The sequence below is a fragment of the Pelobates fuscus genome, chromosome 3 (genome assembly GCF_036172605.1).
Source record: "Pelobates fuscus isolate aPelFus1 chromosome 3, aPelFus1.pri, whole genome shotgun sequence".
NCBI classification, from domain to species: domain Eukaryota; kingdom Metazoa; phylum Chordata; class Amphibia; order Anura; family Pelobatidae; genus Pelobates; species Pelobates fuscus.
Genome location: NC_086319.1, coordinates 121,032,595 through 121,058,525, shown reverse-complemented (window position 1 = coordinate 121,058,525; position 25,931 = coordinate 121,032,595). Strand labels below are relative to the sequence as shown.

Sequence of the window (25,931 nt, the reverse complement as noted above, 5' to 3'; positions counted from 1 at the left end):
GTAGATAGGATAAATTGTCAGTATATGGCTTATTATGTTGTAAGGAAGAGCATCACTAATCAGTCTTACTCCAGTCAGAGAATGTACATGACACCTAAACTATTAACAAAAGTATGTTCTTGTTACATAATTCTCATGGATAATACCATTTATTTAGAAACCCTTCATATTTACAGTGCATAGTAGTAGTGATGCTGCAAAAAATCCAATACACTATTTCATTCATAACATTATTTTCTTACATAAAAATACTCACAAAGTCTATGTATTTTTTAATAGGCTTCTGTTTTCAATTTAAGACACACACACAAAAAAATATATAGTACTGTGCCTTTAAGCAAACTGTGTTTCCTGAAATCAGAGTTTTGAATTGAATCACATAACTCTTTTTATTTTAATTAAACTATAACCGTTCTTATGGGAATGTACTGACAATAAAGTTACATAATAGCTTCACCTCTCCCATGTTGGGATCAAAAGGCTGAACAATTATGTGACGACAATGGAAAGGACGAGGGTTGTATGTGTAACAGCTAATATTATTTCAACAAAACTACTCCCACGAAAAAGATGGTAGCTTCACTTAAGTCAATACAATGCCAATTCCTTCTTGAGTACAGATACATTTGTTTTTCAAGCAGTTTCATTGACAAACCGGAGCTAAATAGATCCTTCCTTTATGATTTTTTTCAGTTTTAAGATAACCTTTAGTATAAGTATATTTCCATTGGAATATTGTGGCTTACTATCTACAATTCATGATGAATTGATGATTAAATCTTAAAACAATCTTAAAGCAGTAATACGTGTGGGATTCATTTGTCATAGTAACTAGAAATTATAAATGTAAAAAGAAAAAAAAAATCCTTTTGACTCAGTGGTATAATATATGCAATAAGTGGAGTATTGAAGCAGTATTTCGTAGGATACCTTAGGTTAATGTATTCAAAATTACATTTTTGATAGATCTTATTTTCACCCAAGAAGCAAACCAATATTGTGCAGGAATTTTACATGTAAGCAGTGTCAATGAATGCGTGTTTAAAGACTAAAGATATACATATTACTTTTCTTACCAGTAACATAATTTTTTAAGTCCATTTCAGTGCTCAGTGGATTGTTGTTCTTAAACATGTATAAGTTGAATGGGGCTGGATCTCTTCCAATCTTTTTCCACATTGTATAATCTGGAGATATCCAGCGTCCGGCCAAAACATCATAATCTCGCTGGGTAAAATGCACTAGTTTCGTTAAAGGATCATATAGACCTCCGTGAAACCCAATCACAAGCTGAAAATTTGGATTTGAATCAAAATATATCTCTCCATAGGCAGTATACTGTAATTGTTTAATCATCAATCCATTGATACTAAATGCTGCCAATGGTGTTCCTGTGTTGTCTGAAGCAATATAATACTCTTCTCCGCTGCTGCTTTCCATTGCAAAAAGGTGACCTTGCAAATCATAATACAAAGATATAATTTCAGAGTTGGAGTGATTATAAACATGAGTAACTCTTGTTGGGTTGTGAAGGTCAGCATAGAAAAATTGTAGGTGATGGCCTAAATTAGTTTTCCATGATGCTCTACGTCCTAATCCATCATATCGATATTGAACATTCCACCCATTGGCTTTGTTGTAAGCTCTTGTAAGAAGGCCTTTAGAATTGTAGTCAAACATATCAGACCCTCTTTGGTTCAAAAATCCATCATCATCAATTTTATATTGCACATCCCCAAGTCGTGTTATTCTATCTCTAAGATCATAACGCAAAGGCATCAACCGTGCACTATTTCCGGGATTCAATAAGTGGAGATTTCCATTTAGATCATAACTGTACCGCCATGTTGGTCTGTCGTTTACGGCTACACTTTGAAGTTGACCATCTCCATCATATTCGTATGTGTACTTAGTTGTGTTGGCATATGGGCCAAGCTTCAGTTCTCTCTTTGTTACACGTCCCATACTGTCATATTGGACAGTCATCCAATACATGAGAGATCTAAATATTTCATACTGGACTTCCTTAATGCGTCCATGAGTGTCAAAATGTTTAGTAAGTGTCATTACTGCTGTAGTAATGATCTGATTAACATCATAATAAATTACCCCAAATTTTCCAAAATGCTCGATTTTACCAGAAATATCATCATAGCGATATACTTCTACAGGTAGGGGTGTTTCACTTATGATAGGTTTGATGCTAGCAACTCGAAAACTGTTATCGTGATAAGTGTAATCAAATCTTGCATTCACCATACCTTCTTCTGAGAATCTGTAAATCTGTTTATCCACAAGAGGTCCTATTTTTCTATAGCGAATTGTGCATGAAAAACCACCACTTTGAAGATTCACCATCTTTAATACTCCAGTCGTTTCATCATATCCAAAGGTGACTGCAGTACTGTCATAAACTATCTCAGATAACTTTGAAAGCTTGCCATATTTGTAAAATACCTGCCGACCTGTACCAAGGAATGATGTCTTTAAAATTCTACCATCGTCACTATAATCAAAGATGATTGAGGCATTGCTTTCTGGTGGATTATAAATGTTCCTGATATAGCCAATGGATGTATGAGTGGACATGCTATGTCGGGCAACACTAGGCATGGTGACAGCATAAAGGCGGTCAGAAGAATCATATTCAAAGATATACTGTCTTTGACTTTGAAGAAGAAGTACCATAGACTGCAAAAAAGTATATAAGATGTAATTACATTACATTACATTTAACAAGCTTTCATAGACTGTAAAAAAGTATATAATAGATATCATTACATTACTGTATATTTAACAAACTCTCTCTATATAAAGATATATACAATACAAATGTCATTTTTCTCTATTTATTTCTCAATACATTTTGAAGTTCATTTTAATGACAGCACATGTTGTATGTTTTAATATAATAACATTATTTGTGAGGAACATGAGAATTGTGGTTTTTTTTTATATCTTATCTATATGATTATGTTGTGTATCTGTTTTTTTTTCTTTCTAATTAGGCAGTGTGTTTTAAATTTTTTAGTATGCGCTATATTATTACTGATTTTATTTCATAACCTCTACACCCATCCACAAAACTGGAGAAAAGACTACCCTGTGACCTAGCTACTTAACCAAAAAAAATGTGTGCAATGACCTTCTATGCCTTATACTTGTTCATATATGTATTTTATCTATCTTGTACCTGCTGTTGGGGCATGGCAAGAGCTTGTGTTAACCATTTGCACCACAAAAATAAAGAATTAAAAAAAAAAAAAGAAAATGGAGAAAAGAAAATATAACATCTTTGGCTAATGGCTAACCCACCCACTAGATTAAATAAACTAGGTGGACAACGTTTGTCATCAATGCACTGAGTAATACAATACATAATACACTAATACTAACACACACTTACTTTTTCTAAGTATGTGTAGCTCCATACTTTTCCATCTGCAAATGACCGTGAGATGATTCTGCCTTGCTTGTCCATCTCGGTCCTTTCACTCATGGCACCACGCTGAAGACCAGCTAATCTTCCATTGAAGAAATAAGACACATTGACAGGGGCAAGCCCACTGCTTGGAAGCCACAGAAGTGGCCGACCTAGTTGGTCATAAACAATCCTCAATGTAAACTTTCTGTGGTCATCGTATATTTTTTCAGTGTGGGAATTCCTGTCAAAATCAATCGACAACAGGTTTCGTCCTCGGACCTAAAGAAAATAAAAATTAAGAAACACATTTTAAAAATCCATGCTTTATAACATGCCAGATAAAATTAGAAATGCAATCAAGATAACTTGAAACTGTCCATTTTAACAAAAACAACTATAATAATTACAGCTGCGTTATTCATTGTGCATTAAAGGGACACTATAGTCACCAAAAAAAATGTAGCTTAGTTATTGTGTATAGATTATGCCTCTGAAGTCTCACTGCTCAATCCACTGCCATTTAGGAGTTAAATCTCTTTTGTTTCTGTTTATACAGCCCTAGCTACACCTTCCCTGGCTTTGACTGACACAGCCTGCATAAAAACAAAATAGTTTCATTTTCAATCAGATGTTACTTTTAAACTTTTTCTCTCCTTGTATGTAAATTGAACTTTAATCACATGCAGGAGGACCCTCCAGGATCTAGCAAGCTATTAGAGTAGGAAATAAGAAATTCTAAATTAAACAGAATTTGCAGTAAAGGAAGATAAACCATTAGGTGACTATTTACAGGAAGTGTTTAGGAAGGCTATGTAAGTCACATGCAGGGAGGTGTGACTAGGGCTGAAGAAACAAAGTGATTTAACTCAAAGAATTGATCAGTGAGACTGCAGGGGCATGATTTATACAGCAAAACCGCTTCATTCAGCGAAAGTTATTTTGGTAACTATAGAGTCCCTTTAATGAATTCATTATAAAATACTTTGTTACTTTTTAATTTATCTAACATTTTTATATATATATATATTTACTTTTAAATATTATTGTAACATTGTAGCATCTTGAATAGTGGGTGAATAAAGGACAGTGGAAATCTCATGGCAGATTAAAGGCAGCCAATCTGCATAACATAGTTAAAATGGAAATAGCCACAAATGTTACGAAATATTAATACCAATGGCATGCTATCAGTTGGCTATTTTGTCAATTTTTGTCAAATTTCTGCCTGAAAAACTACTTTATGTAATTGTACAAAATATAGCTAACGAAATGTATCTCTATAACTCTGTAATGATTTACAAGAAGTCAAAATCTCAAAAGTCAAAATATACAAATACAATGGCATCTATATTCTGAATAGATCACACGTTCGTAGAGACAATTCCTAGAAATTGTATAGATGAAAAGATATGTATGATAAAAATCTTGTCGGCAAACTGAAATACATCCTTAAGCTGTGAAATGCCATAAAGTAATTAGTATGTATTGAATAAATTTAGACTTGCACTTAAAGACTTCATAATGTATGTATTGGTTTATGTTTGTAATGTCTACTATTTGTCTTCTGATTTGCACACATAAATGAAAAATTTAAAAAAAATGCATTTTGTGTCTTAATGCTACACATCAATCTACAATAATGTTAATTTATTGCATTCAAGCAATGTGAATTTTAACATTTTCAACAGAGGATATTCTATTATACATATTTTCTTTTAAACAAAATCCTATTAGAAACCACTGAATTTTTTTTTTTTTTTCAAACATTGCAAATACATGTAGCTATATATTTTTTAGTTACCTCAGATATTCCAAGCAAACAGCCCCTAGTGCTCTATATCCTGTTTTAGGACTGCCTATATAATTTTTAACCATTATTTCCCATTGTTTTGTAGATGTTCTGACATCTAAGTATTGCTTTATATAACCATGTTACAAAAGAACACATACACATTATTAGAGAAAGAAAGCCTATGATAGGCTGTGCTCACTTAAATGAACAGTTTCATTGTGAGGTTTAAAGTAAGTACTGCTATCGAGCATAATTATTATGTCTTATTAATTACACAGGGAAACAAAACAAAAAGCCTAGCTCCTACTTTAATTTGGAGCATTAATAACCATTTTATGGCTATAAATCCCATAAGGCATTTCTTCTAAGCTTTTTATCCACCATTAAATCACACGTTTCTTTTTTGTAACTGTGTGTGAGGCATTAACATATACGTCTATAAAAGAATACATATATATATATATATATATATATATACAAATATCTGATACTGTACATCTTTACCTCTCTCGATAAATCTAACATTTGTTTAATTTTCAGAAAGAAAATCGAAATGAAAGGAAAAAATAAATTACTTTAATTACTTCAAAACAAAAAAAAAACATTATGTTCATAAAGCACTGTTTTTGGTTAGAGTAACCCTTCTGAGGTGATCTACAACCCTTCACCACAAATAAATGCTAAAAATTACCTCCATTCCAGGGCCAAGGGAGGGAAGAAAGGGAGGATAAGCTTTGTGGAGGATCAAGGCAACATAGGTTGTTCGGCACCTCAGCTGAGGGGATAGTCTTTGTATGTGCACAATTTCAAAGCGAAAAGCTGCACACACAGACTCCAAGCACCATGAGCACTTCAATGGTGCGTGGAATAAGGCTTTGACAATACTGACTAAAACAATTCTCCATCCTTTCTCCTGTAAGGAATCAATCCTATTCTTCACTTTGTGTCTCCAAGGATAAATGCTACCCTTTTTTTTAAATCTACCAATTTCCCCTTCCCTTCTTTTATTTTTTTCTCCCCTTTTGAGCATAATCTCGAAATGTTATGCTTTGGATTTTGGTTCTGGAGAGTTTTTTTCCTGTCTAGTGTCAGGACATTTGCCATTTTAAATCGAGGCTTGGGATTTTAACATAACTTATTCTGCGTAAGAAGGTGTTTAAAGTTAGAAGGCTGATTTGATGTATTGCCATTGATAGGTATAGAAACTTTATGTGTTACTAGTTGAGATGTTTTTTGTTTTAATGGCAATACACGTTCAGAGCCATGTCTGACTAACATAAAAGGTTAATCTTGGGAGATTTGTGTATGTGTATGTGGATGGTAGTGTGAGGAAAGTTGTATGTGTGTGTGTGCGTATGCATATAATAGGGAAAGTGTATAAGTAGGTATGCATGTGTGCGAGTTGGAATGCAAGAGGGAAATAGGGTTTTCATGTTTGGTGGACAGTTCATTTGCAGAACCTCTCTGAACTTGATTTATTTTTCACATTTCTATTATTTTAAAAAGGAATTGTCACTTACCATGATTTTTCAAGTTATATTTACATAATGTCTAAATATGTATTTGTCTGGTTTGAAAAACAAAATTAAACTTAGGATCCACACATCTTGATTCTCCAACTGAAAATCTCTATCTTACAGGCCTTGATACATTCCCAAATAATGCTTGCTTCTTTGACACATATTTGAAGAAAAAAAGTGCAAAAACCACCATGCAAATCACACAAAAAAACAGCAATTTTGGTACATGTTTTTTATAGTGTAGTTAGCAAACAAAAATATGGGAGTCTTTTTTTAAATATTTTAAAAATACACATTATACTTTCACATTTGGCATCGGTTCAGCGTCCCAAAAAAAGCTAACAACGTATGAGGATAAGGAGGGAAGTGCAGCCAAAGACTTGTGCAACAAGTGCTACAGCATTTTTTTGAAGAACAAGCATATGTAGAAACGTTTTGGGCATAGCTCTTTCTCAATTTATCTTGTCAAGGTGCATTGAGAAAAGGCTATGCCTGAAATGTTTGTATGTAAGCGCCACTGTGAGGTGGGATAGCAGCACCTGTATTTTGCAATGCATTTTTGACTGCTTTTTTGTTTCGGGTACCATGGTAATTCTTGCCTCTTTCTAATTTGATGTGATCCCAAAAAATCTAAATTTAGTAATTTACACCTATACTTTCAATACAAACCAGCAACTGAAAAGTAAATGCATTTTTTTTTTTTTTTACTTTGTAATCAGAAAATATGTAGGAACAAAATATCTATCTATAATAATATTGCATATAAACTACACAAAATTCCAATTTCATGGTGGGTGATGTAACTTTCTTAGCATAGTCAAATAATAATAATATTAATAATAACTATACTAAACATAAAATAAGTCAACCAGAAGTCATCTTATGCAGACACTCATTTGAAAGAGGAAGATATTTGGTTTCATATAAGTAGTTTCCTATATTTTCTGAAGGGGTGCAACCCAACCCCTATAATTTAGTTTTTCAATATGGTTTTCCATATGGTTTTAGCATATCAAATACCTTACACATCCCCTTGTCCATGCAGTCATGTAATCACGAGTGGGACATGACACCCCAAACTGAAAAGAACTTTTGAAAGTCGGATATGTCCATCTGTATTTTATAGGTGGTGATTGGGAGTCTAAGTTAGCCCTCCTCTTTTAAATGGCATCTAGGACAGGTGATCACAACTAAATATTAGAAGGGCATATGACCCTCATTTAAAAGAGGTAATTTACAAAAGATATATGGTTCCCCTTTACGATATACTCCATGGTGAAATATTTTGAAATGGCTCCTCAACCTCCATACTGCTAGTTACTACCGATATGCATGAAATAGAGACATCCTGATTTAAACTCTAACTATCATATCAAAAAAACAAGACAAAAAAAGAAGAATCTATTCTTTAAAAAATAAAAATAAAATGATATGCAAATAAATCCCATACTTTCTACTTCATTTCAAATTACATTTTCAGGCCACTCATCCTTCTATAATCTCATAGTGATTTTCATTTAAAAAGCTAAACAGAGATGTGATTACTTCTACAGAAAGTACTAACACCAGACAATTAAATTTTGAGGTGTTGATAGATAAAAGCAATGTTTCCATTTGCATAAACATGACGCCAGTAAATCTAACCCGTAGCAAGGTTTCACTTGGTAGACTTGTGCATTTAACTTTGGTTAATTACCACAAGTACCTCTATTAACTTTTTAATAATCAGTGTCAGGGTTTTGCTCTAGGCTGCTTCTTTTTAAAACGAAAAACGAAAAACGAAAGAAAAAAAAACGCTCAAAATGCTGAGCTCACTTGTCAGGGAAACAGATTAATTATTGCAAATAATCAACTGCTAAGTCCAAAAATCAATTATACTTTGCTAAAATCCCATTGCTAAAGAGTAGGTTTTGCATTCGATCTTACACGGGACATCACATGCATATAAAACAAATATCAATTTCCGTTAATTTTTGAAGACGAGTTGTAAGAACGGGTAGCCAACAGATTGGATATAATGAAAACAATAAATTGATTCTCCTTCACACATTAAAGTACACGCAAGGTTAAATGTTTTGAAAGTAATATAGAAGATTATGAGTGTATGTCCCGTTAAGCCTGGTAACTATTTAACAGCAACACCATTTAACAGCGAATACATAGCACACAAATGGATTTCGTTCACATATGAAACATCCTGCTACTAGCTTGCTCCATTGCCCCATTAAATAAATCATTTGGATAAATCAACTAGGGTTGGCAATCATTACCCTTACTATAATGAGAACAGCTAGCAAACCATGTTTCACATTTAGCCCAAACACATTAATAAGCATTTGTGATAATTTTTTTCCTTAACATATGGGAAATAACAAAACCAACAGCGCGTAACGAAAAAGAACAATAATATCTGTTATCATTATGTATGGAATCCATATAATAAAAAAAGGAAACTTCATATAGATTTAAAAAAATGATATGTACAATAATGAAAAATGGGATTGCTTAATATATCCGCCTGAAACGTTAGTTCATTTAAATATGGTTTAAGCAAAACAAGGCTTTTATGACATGGATTACTATATATTGTACCTTCAATGTTTCCTTTATTTCTATAAAGTTATTATACTTATTTTGTTAAACAAGCAATAGAGATTGCATTTTAGCAATTCCCAAGTTTGCGTTCCATTTAATATGATTTAGCATGCTTTTAAAGGACACTATAAGCATTGTAGCAGCTTCATCTCTTTAAAGTGGCTATAATGTATTGAGTGCCCTGACCACTTTCAACCAATCACAGTGCCTGTTCAGGTACGAATCCGTATGGCGAGTAGGAAGTGTGTAACCTTTGCCTTAGCCAACCTCTAGTTGGGGTAGGGCTACAGCAACCCAGGAACCCTAATTCAGTGTTAAACTGCTCAAAAAGGATTATCACTGAATGTAGAGACAAATGACAGTATAGTATCCCTTTAAAGAAACAAACAGATATATCACTGTCAATTTGGAACAAATCTAGTAAGTGTTATACATAATATGATGTAATATTTTGATGTAATCTTAAAATCTGCTAAACCTTCATTTTATTTGCTCTTAACCTCATTATATTAGCATATAGATTTTAAGTTGATAGTATCATTAACCTCAGAAAGCAGTAAATAAATTATGGCTTGTGTTGGTGTTGCAAATAAACATTCAATAATGGACAAAGTTCATAAATTGTTATCAAATAAAAAGTGTGGGAATTTGATCAGGGCCTGTGTTTGAAGTGCAAATGCATTAAAATGATTTAAACTGGAGTGGAAATTCTCTATTCTTCTGTTTAATATCTAAATAAAATCTATCCCTTGTGCATAGAACAGCTTTGGTTATCCAAAGCAGTGTTTCACATTATTGTAACTCTTGTTCTAGCCAGCCATTTCTAATTTCAATCTTGACTAATTGTGAAATCCTGATTTAGTGGTATATGCTAGATACCATTTTCTATACCATGGGTAGGCAACCTTCAGCACTCCAGATGTTGTGGCCCTCATTTCCCTTGATGCTTTGCCAGCATTATAACTGTAAGAGCAATATGGGAAATGTAGTCCATAACATCTGGAGTGCCAGAGGATGTCTACCCGTGCCCTAAACAAAAGAAAAGGCCTATAACAGTGGTAGTCTTTACAATGTGCAGTTCTGTATCTGTTATTAAAGAACAAAAACCTTGGTAGGCTTTTGTGCATGTTTTAACTTAAAGGGATTCTATAGTGTTAGGAATACAACGTTGTTTTCCTAACACTATAGTGCCCTCTGGTTCCCCCTTCCCTTACGGCCAACCCTACAGCCCATAAAGGGTTACAAAAAGCTTATTGACTTAGTTGATTCCACCACCAGTGTCCTTCGGCACTGTGTCGGCACTTCACTTCCTCGGACGTCATCAGTCAGGGGGACCTAATGTGCATGTGCGGCAAGTACAACAAGCCCATTAGGCTCTTCCTATAGGAAACCATTGACTCAATGCTTTCCTATGGATATTTTACCAACACTGGATGTCCAGGGTCAGTTAGACGACCTAGAGTTTGGTAAAATCACAGAAACGCCTCTAGTGACTGTCTGGTAGATAGCCACTAGAGACCTAGAGACTGTCTTAGCACTGCAATGTAAACATTGCAGTTAAAAAAAAATAAAAAATATGTTTTACATTGCACCACTAAGTAGGACAGCTACACTGCACTCAGACCACGTCAATGAGCTGAAGTGGTCTGGGTGCCTATAGTGTCCCTTTAACAATAGTTAGAGAGTGATGGGATATCTAAGCCAAGTTTCAGTCACTACGTATATATGATATTACCTAATGTCTTACAAACATGTCTATGAGTTATGTGCATTTTACACAGGACGTATGCATATTGCCTGGAGCAATAATTAATTCTGGATGAAAGAACACTTTCTCATGTAAATAACTTCATGTCTATGCATTCAATTATTTTTTAGCAAGTCCTGCTAAGAACATTTATAAAAATCTTGCCAGTGAGAAACCGTTTGCAAAAGGTGCTTGCTAAATATTTTAAAATAGGTGGTTTATTTTGATTACTTTTGTTACATGTTTTATTTTCGTTCCTCATTTTTTCTCTCTTTTAAAGAACAGTACAGAATGTGGAATAGGTACATTTTTTTATATACATGCCACAGGCAGATAATAAATTGCATTGCTTTTTTGGAAACCGTGATGAATAATTCAAATCCAGATAAAAATAATGACCTAAACAGAACTGTTGTACATAACGGATTTTGGGTTTGCTGGGGAACAACTTAAATAGAAGTATTAGAAAATATATCTGTATAGAAGACAGTCCTTATAGTCCCGGCATTTTTTTTTCTTGTTTTTTTTTCTTGCATCTTATCAACTCCCTTTGCAGCAGATTGGGAAAAAATCATTTTCATAAACCATAAAAATGCAATGAATTATTGTTTAGCAAACAAATAAATAGAATATAAATAATGTAGAGAAACGCGAAAAATTTGAAATGCAACTAAATTATAAGAGCATGTAGAATCATAAATAATGAACAACAAAAGTCCAGCTCATTATACACCTTTTCTTTAGTGCTCTTGTTGTAATTTTTCTTATCATTTAAATATGTGAAGGAACAACACTTTATACATGTTTTTTGTTATTCAAGAGGGTCATTTTAGTGCTACCTTCTTTGCCAGTATGTCTGGTTCTGTCACATGAAGGTATGCAATCCGTTTTTCTCTAAATGTCCGTTTCTCTCTAATTATCCATTGTTGATTGATGTGCTCACTCAATGTTTGCTCAATATCCCACCATCACTGCACATCCTTGCATACATTATAGACAAGAGAGCCCCTTTGCGGCTGTGTAGGGTGAGGTTTCATTGTCCTTAAACCATTATTGTTTTTGGGTCATAAGGAATGGGACATAGCATTGATAGACTAATCTTGATGACTGTACACAATGAAATCATTTACGTTATAGAGTATACATTATAGCTGTTTAGAAAGATTGGGACCAAACTTTGCAAAAAAAAGTTGTCTATTTTGGGTCTTTGTTTAGACTGTGTTTACACTGCCAATTCAAACAAGGTATAAAATTCAACATGAAGTGATCTCCAATTATGTGCTTTTATACCAAGAGTCCGCAATCTATGGCATGTATGGTGCCTTTGTATGGCACGCATGCTGCCAGACCCGAACAGTCTGACTGTGGAGATGAGTGGCTCTCTCCCACAGCTGGCCCAACAAGGAATCATGTGGCACTTGGGGAGAGGGGGGGAGGGGGGGGAAGCATTTTGCCACTTTCCTCCTCCCCAGCTTGCTTGATTGTGCTTCAAATTTCTGCTTGTGCCGACCAAGTGGTTGGCACTAGCGGTGATTGCGTTGGCAGTGCTGAATGGAGCTGGCATAAAGTGATTGTAGAGAATTTCCCGCCAGCAGTCTTAAAGAAGAATCAATGAGAAATGAGAGCAGCTTGAAGCAGTATGGTGCCTCATTTGGCCAGTCCCACTGGACCACACTGAAACCACTCTCCTACTGCTAAATGGTAGGCCAAACGTGGCTGAAATTACATTATTGTGATACGTTAGTTCACTAGAGCTAAACTCAAGAGGCAGCAATTGCTTAGAGTACCCACCTTGCAAAGACTTCTCATTGAGCTGTAGTGGGAAGTCCATGATTGGCCAGCCACATAAAGTTTGGCCGGGGTTAGAAGAGGAGGGCTTGCAAAGACTTCAGATAAGAGAATGGCAGTTTTTGCAAACAAGTTTTCTATACACTCTAATGACCAAATGCATCATTAAATGCATGCCCGTTTTCATTTTCATTTGTATTTATTTAGTATTTGGGCAGAGAAGTGTCCTTTGAAAGACCAAGTACAAGTAGTATATGTATGGCACTTTTCCATATTAATATTTCTCAGTGCAGTATGCAGAGTGAAATATGTTAGAATTACTGTTAAATGCTGCTTTGCTTACCCAACCTAATCTCAGTGGGTTAATGAACTTATATGTATGACCTGTAGGCGATGCTAATGTGTCCACATATGACATTAAAAGAATAATTGCCCCAGAGGCAAAGAAGCATAGCCTTTGGTTCTAACACACGGCAAACGTTCTTGTTCTGCCACTATATATCACAGTTAATAAGCTAAGTTAATGTTGGTCCTAAAATTCAATAAGCTAAAATGATTTGAAAAGCTATATTCTTTCCTACAAAGGTGGTACTGTGTGCTCATGTATTAATATCCCCGAATCACTGTCATTTATATTGGTTTTCTCATTATTGGGATATATTGCCTCCTTGTCTTTCTGTATTTATTCATTTCGGTTTTTGTGATTTATTCCAAGTGCAAAAATGAAATACACCAGACTATCCACATAACAGAAATTTTTTACATTGTGTCTGGTCAATAGTCACCTGTCATAAATTTGTCCGAAATCTTTTAATAAAACGAGCAACACATAATGTTCTCCAAAGGTAAAATATAGTTCAACAAGCATAAAACAGTGCAAGCATCAATGCATCTACTTACTCGAAGTTTTCTCCCAAACACAGTCACTTTCCCTTTTGTCTGCTCTTTCCGTAGACGCCACTCTATTGAATTTAGCCCATTTTCCATAGGCAGTGAGATATTCCGCCTTCCGATTGTGGGTGTCACTGTACCAGTGAGTACATGAGGTTCACTATGGAAACTGATGCCCATACCATTGGCATACATCACCCGCAGGGTTCCATTACTACATAACTGATAGCTGTTTCTCACTTGATCTGAAAAAAGACAGGAAAAACAAATTTAAAACAGATTATCCCCTTGATATACGCATTCTATTTAATATGTCTAATGGTTCATTTGACCATTTCAGCCAACAATTCTGGTTTGTTAACAAGACACCTTATCAGTGTATGTTTTATGGCCAACAGGTAACCAAGCATTTAAAATTGGGTTGGGAACTGACTGCAGAATTATGATATAAGATCAATGTAGCAATGATATTAAAAGAATCCAACTTAAAGGACCATATCATCTCAATGAACGAGTCTTAGTGCAGTGGTCCTTTTAGCTTTAACCCTGCAATATAAAGCATTGCTTTTTAGTAGATATGGAAATGCTTACATTTCAGGGTTAAATACCCCGCTAGTTGCTGTTTTCTTGGCAGCCACTGATAGAATCATGTCACACTCAATTTCATTGAAGGAGTTCAACTCTGGCCGCTCATGTGTTTTTTGTCCCCAAAGAAAAGCATTGAATTGGAACTTTTAGAAGTTTTGGCGGACATTGTGAAGGCCGAATTGGGCAGCTACAGGGACTTGATCCTCGGTACTGGAAAAAAATGTAAGTAATTCCCTTTATTCCAGTTCTTATTAAGATATAGGAAGGACCCTGAACAGGGGTCAAGTCCTGAGGAATAAAGAGTGGAAACACATCCAAGATCCACCCCCCCACAAAAAAATTATAATATACACTCGTATGCATATATAAACGCACACACACACACTCATACACACACAAACAGATACACACACTCACAGACACACATACATACACTCACAGACCCACACACACACATACTCAGACACACACACACTCACAGACACACACACTCAGACACACTCAAAGACACACACACACACACACACACACATACACTCACAGAAACACACAAATTATTATTTTTTTTGGCATTGACCTGTCCCTGGGGTCCAGTGGGGCTTCAGTGTGGTGGGCACCTGTCTCCCTCTCAGACGAGGCGAGGGAGCTGTGTTCTCTCTGCTCTGCTCCCTTTCATCGCGCGGACTGTCTACTGATGCCGGGAGCCAGAATATGACGTCATACTCCCACTCCCGGCATCAGCAAACGGCGCGTGAGGGAGCAGAGCTGGGAGAACACAGCTCCCTCGCTGCGTCTGACAGGGAGACAGGCGTCCCCTGGGAGGGTCCATCAGGTAGCTTGCCCATGATAGTGGGAACACGGTGGGCATTTGGGGTGGCATTTTTTGCCGCGCCCTGAGTGCCTGCAGGAGCAACGGAAACGGCGTTCCTGCTGTAAAAAAAGTGCAGGAACACCGTTCCCACGCGTTCCTGCAGGACTCGAGCCCTGACCCTGAATCTAAATAAATAGGAGAACACTATAGCGTTATGAATACAGGATTGCATTCCTAATACTCTAGTGCTATATAGTATATTAGAAAAGGATTGACAGCTATTAACTCACTGGAGCAAACAATTTAGATCTGTTTAGAATCCCCCTGGATTCTTATGGTATTCCTATTGTACAATAAAAAAAATGATACCAACTTATTTCAGTGCCAAACATGTAATACCATATAACCCTTTTAGTGCAAGCAGATATGGCAAGATCACTGTGCTGGCACTCAGATAGTTAATCACACTATCCTAATCCTGAATATTCTGAGCAGGATGAACACTAAATAGAATGCAAATTAAGTTCTGTTTGATACCAATCAAATTTACACAAAACATTTTTCTTGATGGCAATTTAAAACATAACATACAGATATGTAGATTTTCAGCAGGGGTTTTATGATCTAACTTGGATTTGCTAGAGTAATTTCCGCTGATATAATGCACCTGTATCGAGAGCATCCCGCTTTTATGGATTTTCTCTCGACTTTCATTTCTAAATAGAATTAAATAAAAAGGAAGACACCACTTTTGCTCAAAGGGCTCTTCTCTGAGAGCTGAGATCAGCAGAACAAAACAGATTAGTACAAGAAGATCAATTGCTTATGTTTCCTTTATTCTAAGACATTTAGATATGTGCCCTAGGGGATAGGCTGTTGAACCTAACATTTGAAGAAAGGATCTACTGTGCTATTGCTAAAGCTTACAGACAATACTATCTGATTATCACCAGTTTTCACAGGCCAATACATCAATATGAATTCTGTGCTATCTTGTTGACTATCTCATTGTCTATTTGAAGTTTGTGGTCATCTGCTTGCTGTCATCAAATAAAACTGACAAGCTCTTCGGAAGAATTATTTCTTCATTGGAAACATCCGCCAAGGCTAACCGAAGACAATCCTGACTAACAAGATTGCCTCAGCTACAGCCATCTCGTAAATCCCTACAAAGGGCATAATATTTCATTTACTGCAATGGTCAAAATGCTGTTTGCATTTTTAGATATTTTTTTGCTTTTATTGCTTTAATAATGAACCATTATTTATGGTTCATAATAAAAATGTTACTCTCTGTTTCTCATCGTGGGCTTATTAGAAGAATGAATGTGAAAAAGAACTTAATTGGCAGACATTTAACCCATTCATTGCCACAGGAGTGAACAAACCTCTGAGAAAAATAAAACGTCGCTATTTTTCAGTGTCTTTGTCAACTCACTGTTTAGTGAATATGCCTTTAAGTTGGGGCTTATAATTAATAAAAAAAAACTGAAGAAAAGCAGACTTCAGACTTAAAGCAGCAGTGCCACTTCTTATCATTTCATAAAGATGTGATCTTCACGAAATGCTTATATTGTGTGTTTCGGAATCTGATTGACAATCCAATGTATCGGTAATCAAATTATATCATAAGACAAATTTCCATAAAACTTTGTTTCCATTGTTAAGGTTTGTCAATCCCCACAGAAGTCAGGGGTTTCTGGTAGGCCCACATCCTTGCAGGACCCGCCATGGACCTCTGTGTCATCCTTTCATGCATGCGCAAGAGTACGGCAATAACGCAGACTCTTACAGCCCCAGTAGCTAAAGATAGATGCAAGAGAAAAATGTCAGCTGCAAGGGAAAGCGAGGGGTTAGTATTGTATATCTCCCTTCAGTGTCACCTATCGGCTGCACAGCAATCAGGCATGTCACCTTCACAAGTCTCTGTAAAGCAATGCATTGCACTCTATGCGGAACATATTGGTGGGAGCTATACATAGCTTTAATAACAGCTCATCTTGTACTTACTAGTTCTCAATTTGCTTAATCTATATTATATGACACTCAGCAAGGTGACTGGAGGTGTGTATGATCTCCCTGTGGTTTCATCTTTAGTCTTACAATGCAATTGACTATATGTCACTACTCACTACTGACACATTTACAATGCAAACAAGCATAGGCACATCATGATGTGTTCATGTACAACTAAATGCCTGTTATAATAATTTGTTTTCAATATATATTTATGACTGAAGATCATGACCCCAAGAATGGATTTGCTGGGTGGTGAAATAACTTAGCACTGTACAAATCTGTCTACTTGAATATGAGCCTAACAGTATATTTAACTGGTAAGAAAAACTAAATTAACATAGTGAATACAGTATTTAAAATATATATATTAGCAGTAATGGGGGGCACGTAAGAAGGGCAAGAAGGAGCCATTTCTTATTCACGGAAGTTAAAAAGTATTTAAATGTATCGCTGGCAGTACACTGATTGCTAGAGAGTGGAAATCCACGGCAGCCCCCACAAGGGAAGCTCTGTTGTGCCCCCCCAAAAAAATTGAACTGAGACTATGAGATTATGGCATGTACACAGATCAGGAGACTAGGAGACTCCACTAGCGGGTGATAAACGAGACAGCCCATTTCACTGAGCGATTAGGACCAGCTCCTTGTGGACAGCCTCTGGGTCGGAAGAATGCCGCTCTTCCCTGGGGTGCACATTCAAATAGAGCCCGCACCATGCCCACTCTCCAAACCTAAAACCTACTTACGGGGCGCAATGCAGGAAGCAATGTGTACATAGTTGGATGGTATTTATCTCATTTATCTTCACAACCACCCCACCCTCCCACAATTATGGCTTTCCTGTTTCCATCACTCCTCCTGATCCCATTAGATTAAGACGCTTGCTATCTTAAGAGAGGAGCTTAACCTGACACACTCAGTCAACAACAAGGAAAGTTAAAAAGGCAAGGTACAGATAATGGAACACAGGGTCCTGGGATCGACCTCAAATCTGACACTACACCTAGACTAAACCTTACGAACAACTAAAAGGAGTGTGACCAAAAGTTTTATATTCTGATACGGAGGCTACATCAGAGGGAATTAGGACTAGTGAGGATAATTGCATGAAGGGCATGTCTGTGAGTCTGTTTACTGAAGTTTATAAATATGTCAAAAACACTATATCTACCATTAACTGTTTTGATGCCATTACATATAAAGGCGGCAAAAGTCGAAAGCAACTTACTCTGCCGTTCTCGATGTACCTACCACCACTTATGTTTGATACTACCGGGAAGGTAAAACTTTGTCAATTGTCAAACTGAAAATTGTCAATATATAATGTCTCATTGGAAAAAGGATGTTATGCTTCCCTCTCCCCTTCTCTATTCTGTACCCTAATCCTTCAAACAAATAAAAAAAAAACATAAAAAGTGTCAAAAAATAAATAAATGTATGTTACTTATGTGACTCTATACTCAGAACGCATAAACACATGAATAGAATAGTACCATGTTTTGACAGGAAGGCTATATGGAGGTTTTCTCTAATACTTCAATATGTTTTTGGATATAAATGTTATTTCCCAGATCAATGCTCCTCACTTAATCAAGCTTGGAAAGATGAAAGGCTGAGATCATCATGCATGGAAAAAAACTGTGATGCTGGTATGAATAGCCACTTCAGTTAGTGTATAGACCAACTGAACTATCTCACAAGCTATATGCTAATCATATGTTGGTTCTCTGCTAATCAATTGATGATATTAAAGCGTACAAATATTTAAAAGGACACTATAGGCACCCAGACCACTTCAGCTCATTGAAGTGGTTTGGGTACAGTGTCCTTATTACCCTCAGTCCTACAATGTAAAACATTGCAATTAATAGAGAAACGGCAATGTTTAAATTGCAGTACTAAGACAGTATCTAGTGAATGTCTGAGCTGCTTCCTGCTTGCTTGGTGACTTTAGGTAGTTTAACTGAGCTTTGCATGAGGACATTCAGCGTCAGTGAAAACCCTATATGAAAGCTTTGATTCAATGCTTTCCTATGGGGAGGACCTAAGGCGCATTAGGTCCACATTGGTTGACGTCAGAGGAGGCAGAGCGACAACCCAGCGCCGAGCAACAATTGAGCAAGAGAAGCACAATTAACCAAAGCTTTCAGTAAGCAATAAAAAAACAGGGCAATCTCTGGTTCCCCAGACATTGATGACCCACGACTCCCAGAATTCTTTAAATGCAATTGTTGATCAGAGAATCATGCAAGTTGTAGTTCAGCTACATCCGGAGGCTTAAAAGAACAATCAATGAGGTGGTCAGGGTGCCATGTAACCCCTGTTTTAACCCTGCAGCTAACAATATTGCCTTTTTAGTGCAGGGTTCACTACTGCACAGTAGACTCCCACTGCTTTCCTATGGCAAACATTGGATTGGCTGAGATCATTGTACTTGGTGATCTCAGTCAAGGAGGCGTGCCAGAAGAAGCAAAACCCGCACTGCAAGGGAGAAAATTTAAGTAAAATCATTTTTGTCTCCCTGCAGGTAGGGTCACCTAAACCGTCACAAGGGCACTATAGTGCTAGAAATACACATTTGATGCCTGATCTAGGGTTATCTTAATTGTAGTGGACATTTGCTGCAAATATCTAAGTTAATCATTAAAATGTAAAATAGCTCTATTTTATATGTCTTGGATCTTCTAAAAAATGTTCTCTTAAAATGGTAACCAAGCGTGTTTTTGGATTGGAATGCAACTGAAACACCTGTAGTAAGAAATAGATTTTTCCCCCATTATTTAGAGTTTGCAGTAAAACTGTAAACTCACGCAAACATTGTGCAGCTTGTTACCATAAAGGAGATGGAATAGTCCAGTGTGACACTTAAACAGCAGAATCTCTCTCACTTTAAGTACATTAGAATGTTAATTATAGACAGATCGATGTTATTTTACACAAGCTTTAAAGACCAAATGGGGCTGTTCATTAGATGCGACTATAAAGGAACTACAGCTGTGTCCATACAATCAAGAAATGCAGAATACATCAGTTGGGAGGCACCCTACTGTTTTAAGTAGTAGCTGTTACAATAGCATAGTGTCTCTGTGACCTTGAAAATATAGCAGACAGTATATCATTTCATCTGTGTGCAACACACGCATACATTTACACATTTGTGTTCTATGGATCATCAACGTTAATATGTAAATTCTGTAATCTATGAACTAAACTGTAAATTGCAAATAATTGCAAAGGGAACTGCAAATTTGAGTTCAAAATAGCTGAATTGGCAAAATTTGCTAGCTCATCTATTTTTCCATCTTGGCAATTTTTTGTCTATAATTTGCAATTCCTTTGCCGATTCTTCACTAGTTTAATTAATAAAAATTGTACTCAAGACCCGAGTGTTCGTATACACACGTTGAAAGAACAATACATAATCAAATAATTATTTATATAAATATCAATAAGGGGATATGTTTAATAGCTATATGCATAGTACAAAACAATTTCTGTAAGATGCATGTAGCCTTTATTTATTTTTTCTCTATCTTGTTTTTTTTCCTTCTAATTTTAGCATGAATAATATACAGAGACAATGCAAACTACAGAAAAAAATACTTCCCTCGAACAAAATGACAGCTGAGATTTATTATATTCTATTTTACAAGAAATAAGTCCACACTGAAAAAATATCTTCTAACAAAGGTAATACCTTGGTAGCATCTAGAACAATTCTGAATTAAATTGGAGAAATGCACAAAATCATCCGGAAACCATGGCAGATCCTGACTCTTTAATAGCAATCAATAAACAAGTTGCTTTGCCCAAATGAATAGCATAAGGCAAGCAAATATCTACTATATGCACTCATTTGTGGCTCCGTAGAAAAACAGGAAAATAGTGCACATGTGCCACATCACCCCTTCTCTTTTAGGGGGGCATTCCCTATTTCAGATGTCTGCTCTGGCGTGCATATATATATACATTCCAAAGGGTCATTGCACACATAAGCTCTAAAATAAAGTGGCCGGGTGCTTGCAGCCAGGGGAAAGCAATACACACAGTACAGAGGGATGACCAGCACTCACGGACTTCTGAAGTTAAAAGGGGTAGTCTTTATTGGAGATTCATTAAAACAGGACTGATGTTTCATCAGGATCAGGTATAATTTACAATTACAACAAAAGCACACTTATAGGAAGAAAACGCTAGCGGCATTAGGCACAACACCTGGGGTAAGTCAATTAGCCATGATTTTCTTCCTATAAATGTGCTTTTGTTTTCATTGTAAATTATACCTGATCCTGATGAAAGTCGGTCCTGTTTTAATGAATCTTCAATAGAGACTACTCCTTTTAACTCCACAAGTCAGCGAGTGCTGGTCATCCCTCTATACTGTGTATATATATAGAAGATGCAGTATGCAATTTTACCTTTTTTTATTGGACTAACATAATATTTCAAGGACAAGCTTTCAAAAGTTTTCCTGTCTTCCTCAGGTCTGAAGCAATACTGATCCATCTGATAGAGTTTAACACTATCAGATTATATGGCTAATCCAATCTACACTATATATAATTGTGCAGACATAATTAAGTATGGAAATTAATAAAATAATAAAAAAAGAGAACAACATTTGTGGGGACTGGCTGACCATAGAATAGTTAATGTAAAGCGGACGTTGCGCACTAGCTGATTGCTCTTGCTGCATCTATCTCTGTGATAGCGTGACATGTCCCCTTTCTACTACACTCTCACATCCACCTCTTTATCTGTCCAAGGCTGAATGCCAGGGGCTTCTGGTAAGGAGAGGAGTACACAAGTGAGTGCTGAGGAGAGAGGATCCAGTTTGTGATTTGCAAAAAAGATGAGTTGAGAGCTGTAAAATGGACAGATCGACTTGGTAGAGAGTGGTTCAGTAGGCTCTTAATTCAGCCCTGTTCAGTAAATAACTCTGTAAGTGTTATTTTATATAACATGAACTTAAACATTACTCTTTCTTTTATAAATTAAAATACCAGTATATAATATATATATATATATACTTTTTAATGTATATATTTTATATATATTTAGATGTTTTTTACTAATACTACAAACAACATGTAATGAAAAAAAACATTTATATTAGAAAAAGCAATCATTTGACTCATTCAGTAGTTTACCTTGAACAACAGTGTATGATGCCTCAACGGAAGAAAGGTTGGTGATAACAGTGACATCATCATCCCGGTTGGAATTTTCGATGTCAATAGTAATGGATTTTTCCATTTCACGGTGGAGACTGGTAACAACTCCGGTTGGCCGTGTTACATTCGTCAAGCGGCCTTCATTGTCGTAGCTAAAATGGAATCAATTAAATAGAATTACCTAAAAGAACAGCAGTAATAACACAGATGACAAGTTCACTGACAACCTTTTTCTAATTGAAGTGGATGAATTAACAGAGAAAAGGTCAACCTAGTATTAAAATCTGTCACAATGCTGGCTTTCCCTCTTGCATAAGGTGATCCACTGTGTTTTAATATATGCTCATTGTAATATAGGCTGAACATGGGTAAAGAAACATTTAACTATTTTATTCTTCAATTTTGTGTTGTTTTTTTCATATTGCTGTATGAATGATTTCTGTAAAACTGCATGTGACTCTATCCCATCGTCAGCTACTGCAAAGGAATTGTGAGACACGATAAACTATTGCACATATCATACAAACCTCTGCTGTGCAAAGATTTATACATGTAAGTAGCTCTTCTATGGCTTCTACTGAAAGCTATAGCACAACATCTCAATAGACCGATAGACCTGGTAGTGGGGGCTATATTCATGAATAAAACTGCAGACATTAATAGAAACTGATGTTGCATATACTGTTATTTTATGCACGTGGACACAGTGACATTGACCATGTTTTATGTAACAAGTCACCGGATATTAAGCCACTCTTTATATCCTAGTGGATATACTCTTTATATCCTAGTGGATATACTCTTTATATCCTAGTGGATTGGTGCATAAGAAAAGGTAAAAGACCTGCCCGTTAGATCATCAATGTCATACCCAAAACCTTTTTAATGCCCCATAATTTTTCTCTGAATCTGGTGGCACATTGATTAGTAAGCTCATGTTGCACCATCCTGTGTTTAATTTTTCTTTAGCCGCTCTCATAGCTATCAGGAACACCATAAAAAAGAACACTGACAAGTGAATCATTTTGTCACGCATGTGCATGAGCTGAAATAATCCCTTTTTAATTTAGCTTCATGACCTCAACTTCTCAAGTACCCCATTAGCAGAGACCACAAAAAAAAAATATAAATTTGATGAGAGCCACTTTGAAGCAGTTTGAAGTGGAACTGTCATGATTTGGATCGAGAGGAATTTGTTAATTCTTTATTCCTGAATCCCCCTAACCATTTTTGGACTCCAGTACCCACTTGACCTTTACTTTGATATTACTGTCCCTTCAGGTCTACTTTCACGTTTCTAGGGATGGAAAAAAACTTCCAGTTCACCAATGCTGTGTAACCTGAGATTCTGTGATGAGCCACTACAGGGTGTGGCGCTCGAGAGAGGGGAGTACACAGACCCTGCGACAATGACAAAGTTGACAGAGCTCCACCCTTTGTCAACTTTATTCAACCTTCAAGTAATACACAAGAAAAAGTTGTCCTTACTTGTCCTTATGTATGTCTGAAGTGTGACTAAATCTTGAAGTGGCATTGTAAGATTCTTTTTTTTTTTCTGATTTTTTTTTGTGTGTGTGTATTCTTCCTTTAATGTGCATTTTATATAAATTTAGGACTTTACCGCAGTACTAGTATTAATAAATGCATACTTTGGAGGTGCCTCCAATTCCCTTTTTGCCCAGCAAAGACAAAACTCCTATCTTGTTCCATACCTAAAGTTTTGAAGCTAAAATATTCTCTCTGTACACATCCTTCCACCCATCTGTCCAAGAAAACTGCTTAATAGAGGCTTGGAGACACAAATCCCCAAATAAGGCCACTAACCACCACCAATTGCTTAGGTCAACTACATAATCCAAGTATCCATTTAATTATGGGGGATTACATTTTTATAGGGGAGGTCATAAAAGCGCAGATAAAGCAGTAACAGTTTAACATGTATGAAATGCATACTTGATCATGAGTGACCTCACTGACTTTTTTTACTTAACCCCCCCCCCCAAAAAAAAATCTACTAATGACAATGCCTGTCACAATGAAAACCTGAGTTTTATACTATATATCAGCGGTTCCCAAACCAGTCCTCATGGCCCACCAACAGTCCAGGATTTATGTATTTGCCTGTTTTGTCAATGGAGATTTTGAGGACTGGTTTGGAAACCACTGCTATATATTCCATAAACCCCTGTTGTGTAAGAGGCCTCAGACAATTCCAGATTTCTGCAGATGTCACTGCAGAAGCTTTGTTTCCTGGGAATTTATACAAATGAGTATTAGTATCTTTTTAATTTTTCTAAATCATATTAAATCAGACATTCAGCTTTTTATGGTGTTGCTTTTTTTCATAGCCTTTTTCAAATTATTTGTTTTCAATTAGTTACATTTGATGAAGAAGGAATATAGTTACATGAATCAAGTACAGTTATATTTGATGGTGAATTTAATACAGAATATTTGCTTCATTAATTGTTTCTTTTCAGAGCAGGCTGATTTCCTTTTGTATATTTATAAAAAAAAATACAAAAAAGTTTTTCTTTTATGTAAAGGTAAAGTGGTGTGTAATGAACAAACTTGGCCCTTAGATGTCACTGTTAGCAACAAAATCCAAGCATAGATAATCTACAAAAAAAAAAAATCAAACATGCATATATAATAGAAATGAAAAATTACTTAAAATTGGTGGATCTAATTCTTGACCCCGTGAATTCACACAGCAAACACCTGATATACATAAACATGATATATACAAGTATACATACATACATCACTTTCTAACTGGGTGAAATTTGGGGTCCATTTTCTTAACAGTGAGTTGCAGTCCTTTGTTTAGTTAGTGAATAACCCTCTAAACTCTCCCTTTAGTGAATATCCCTGTTAATGTATTTGGGTACAGGTACCTGAATGTTATATGGGGTGGACTGTTAAATCCCATCATTCTCAGCTGGATAAGAGTGATGGAAAGGAATTCCAGTCACCAGAAACTCCAGTGACACAAGGTTTGGAGCAGGTATGCCCAAAAGGTAGATCCTTAGATGTTTTAAAACTACAACTTCCATGATGCCTTTTCATTCTAAAGGCATACAAAGACGTGCAAAGCAACATGGACATTGTAGTTCTACAACATCTGGATCAAACTTTTGGGCACCCCCCTGTTTTAGAGAATCCAGCACTTTATGGCGGGTGGTGAAATCAGAAACATATTTTGTCTAAAGTCGCAAATTACAGATGATGAACATTGTACTAAAAAGAACACAATGATCAAATGTCAAGGTGGGAACGGCTGTTTTGGTCCTGGTGTAGGACACAATGGCAGTATAATATGTATTTTTGTGCATTAAAAATTACGCTCTTGTCATTTTAGCTAAAGGTTATTTACACCACAAAGATTGTGTTTGTACTGTAGGAGATGTATGCCACATTTATTATGTCTCTGTGAGTTGTGTGTGTGATGGGCAATCTTCCATCAGTGGAAACCGAGAACCTTCACTTAACTACATTAGCTCTAAGAATAATGACTGCTTTGAAGAATTACATTGGAGTTTTGTGACTGCTTTATGTGCACATCACCGTTAAGGCTTCTCCC

The 25,931-nt window shown here is 36.0% G+C and overlaps 1 protein-coding gene across 2 annotated transcripts in view; it reads right to left on the bottom strand.

The window, feature by feature from the left end:
* The window catches only part of TENM2 (teneurin transmembrane protein 2), a 2,177,747-nt gene that overhangs the window by 7,663 nt on the left and 2,144,153 nt on the right, over nucleotides 1–25,931 (bottom strand). For both annotated transcript variants that reach the window (XM_063447436.1, XM_063447438.1), the window contains 4 exons: nucleotides 22,325–22,500; nucleotides 13,767–14,002; nucleotides 3,407–3,703; nucleotides 1,077–2,691 (listed from right to left, as the gene is read on the bottom strand). In XM_063447436.1, the coding sequence (XP_063303506.1) occupies nucleotides 1,077–2,691; nucleotides 3,407–3,703; nucleotides 13,767–14,002; nucleotides 22,325–22,500 (2,324 nt within the window). The remainder of the gene's footprint in view (nucleotides 1–1,076; nucleotides 2,692–3,406; nucleotides 3,704–13,766; nucleotides 14,003–22,324; nucleotides 22,501–25,931) is intronic.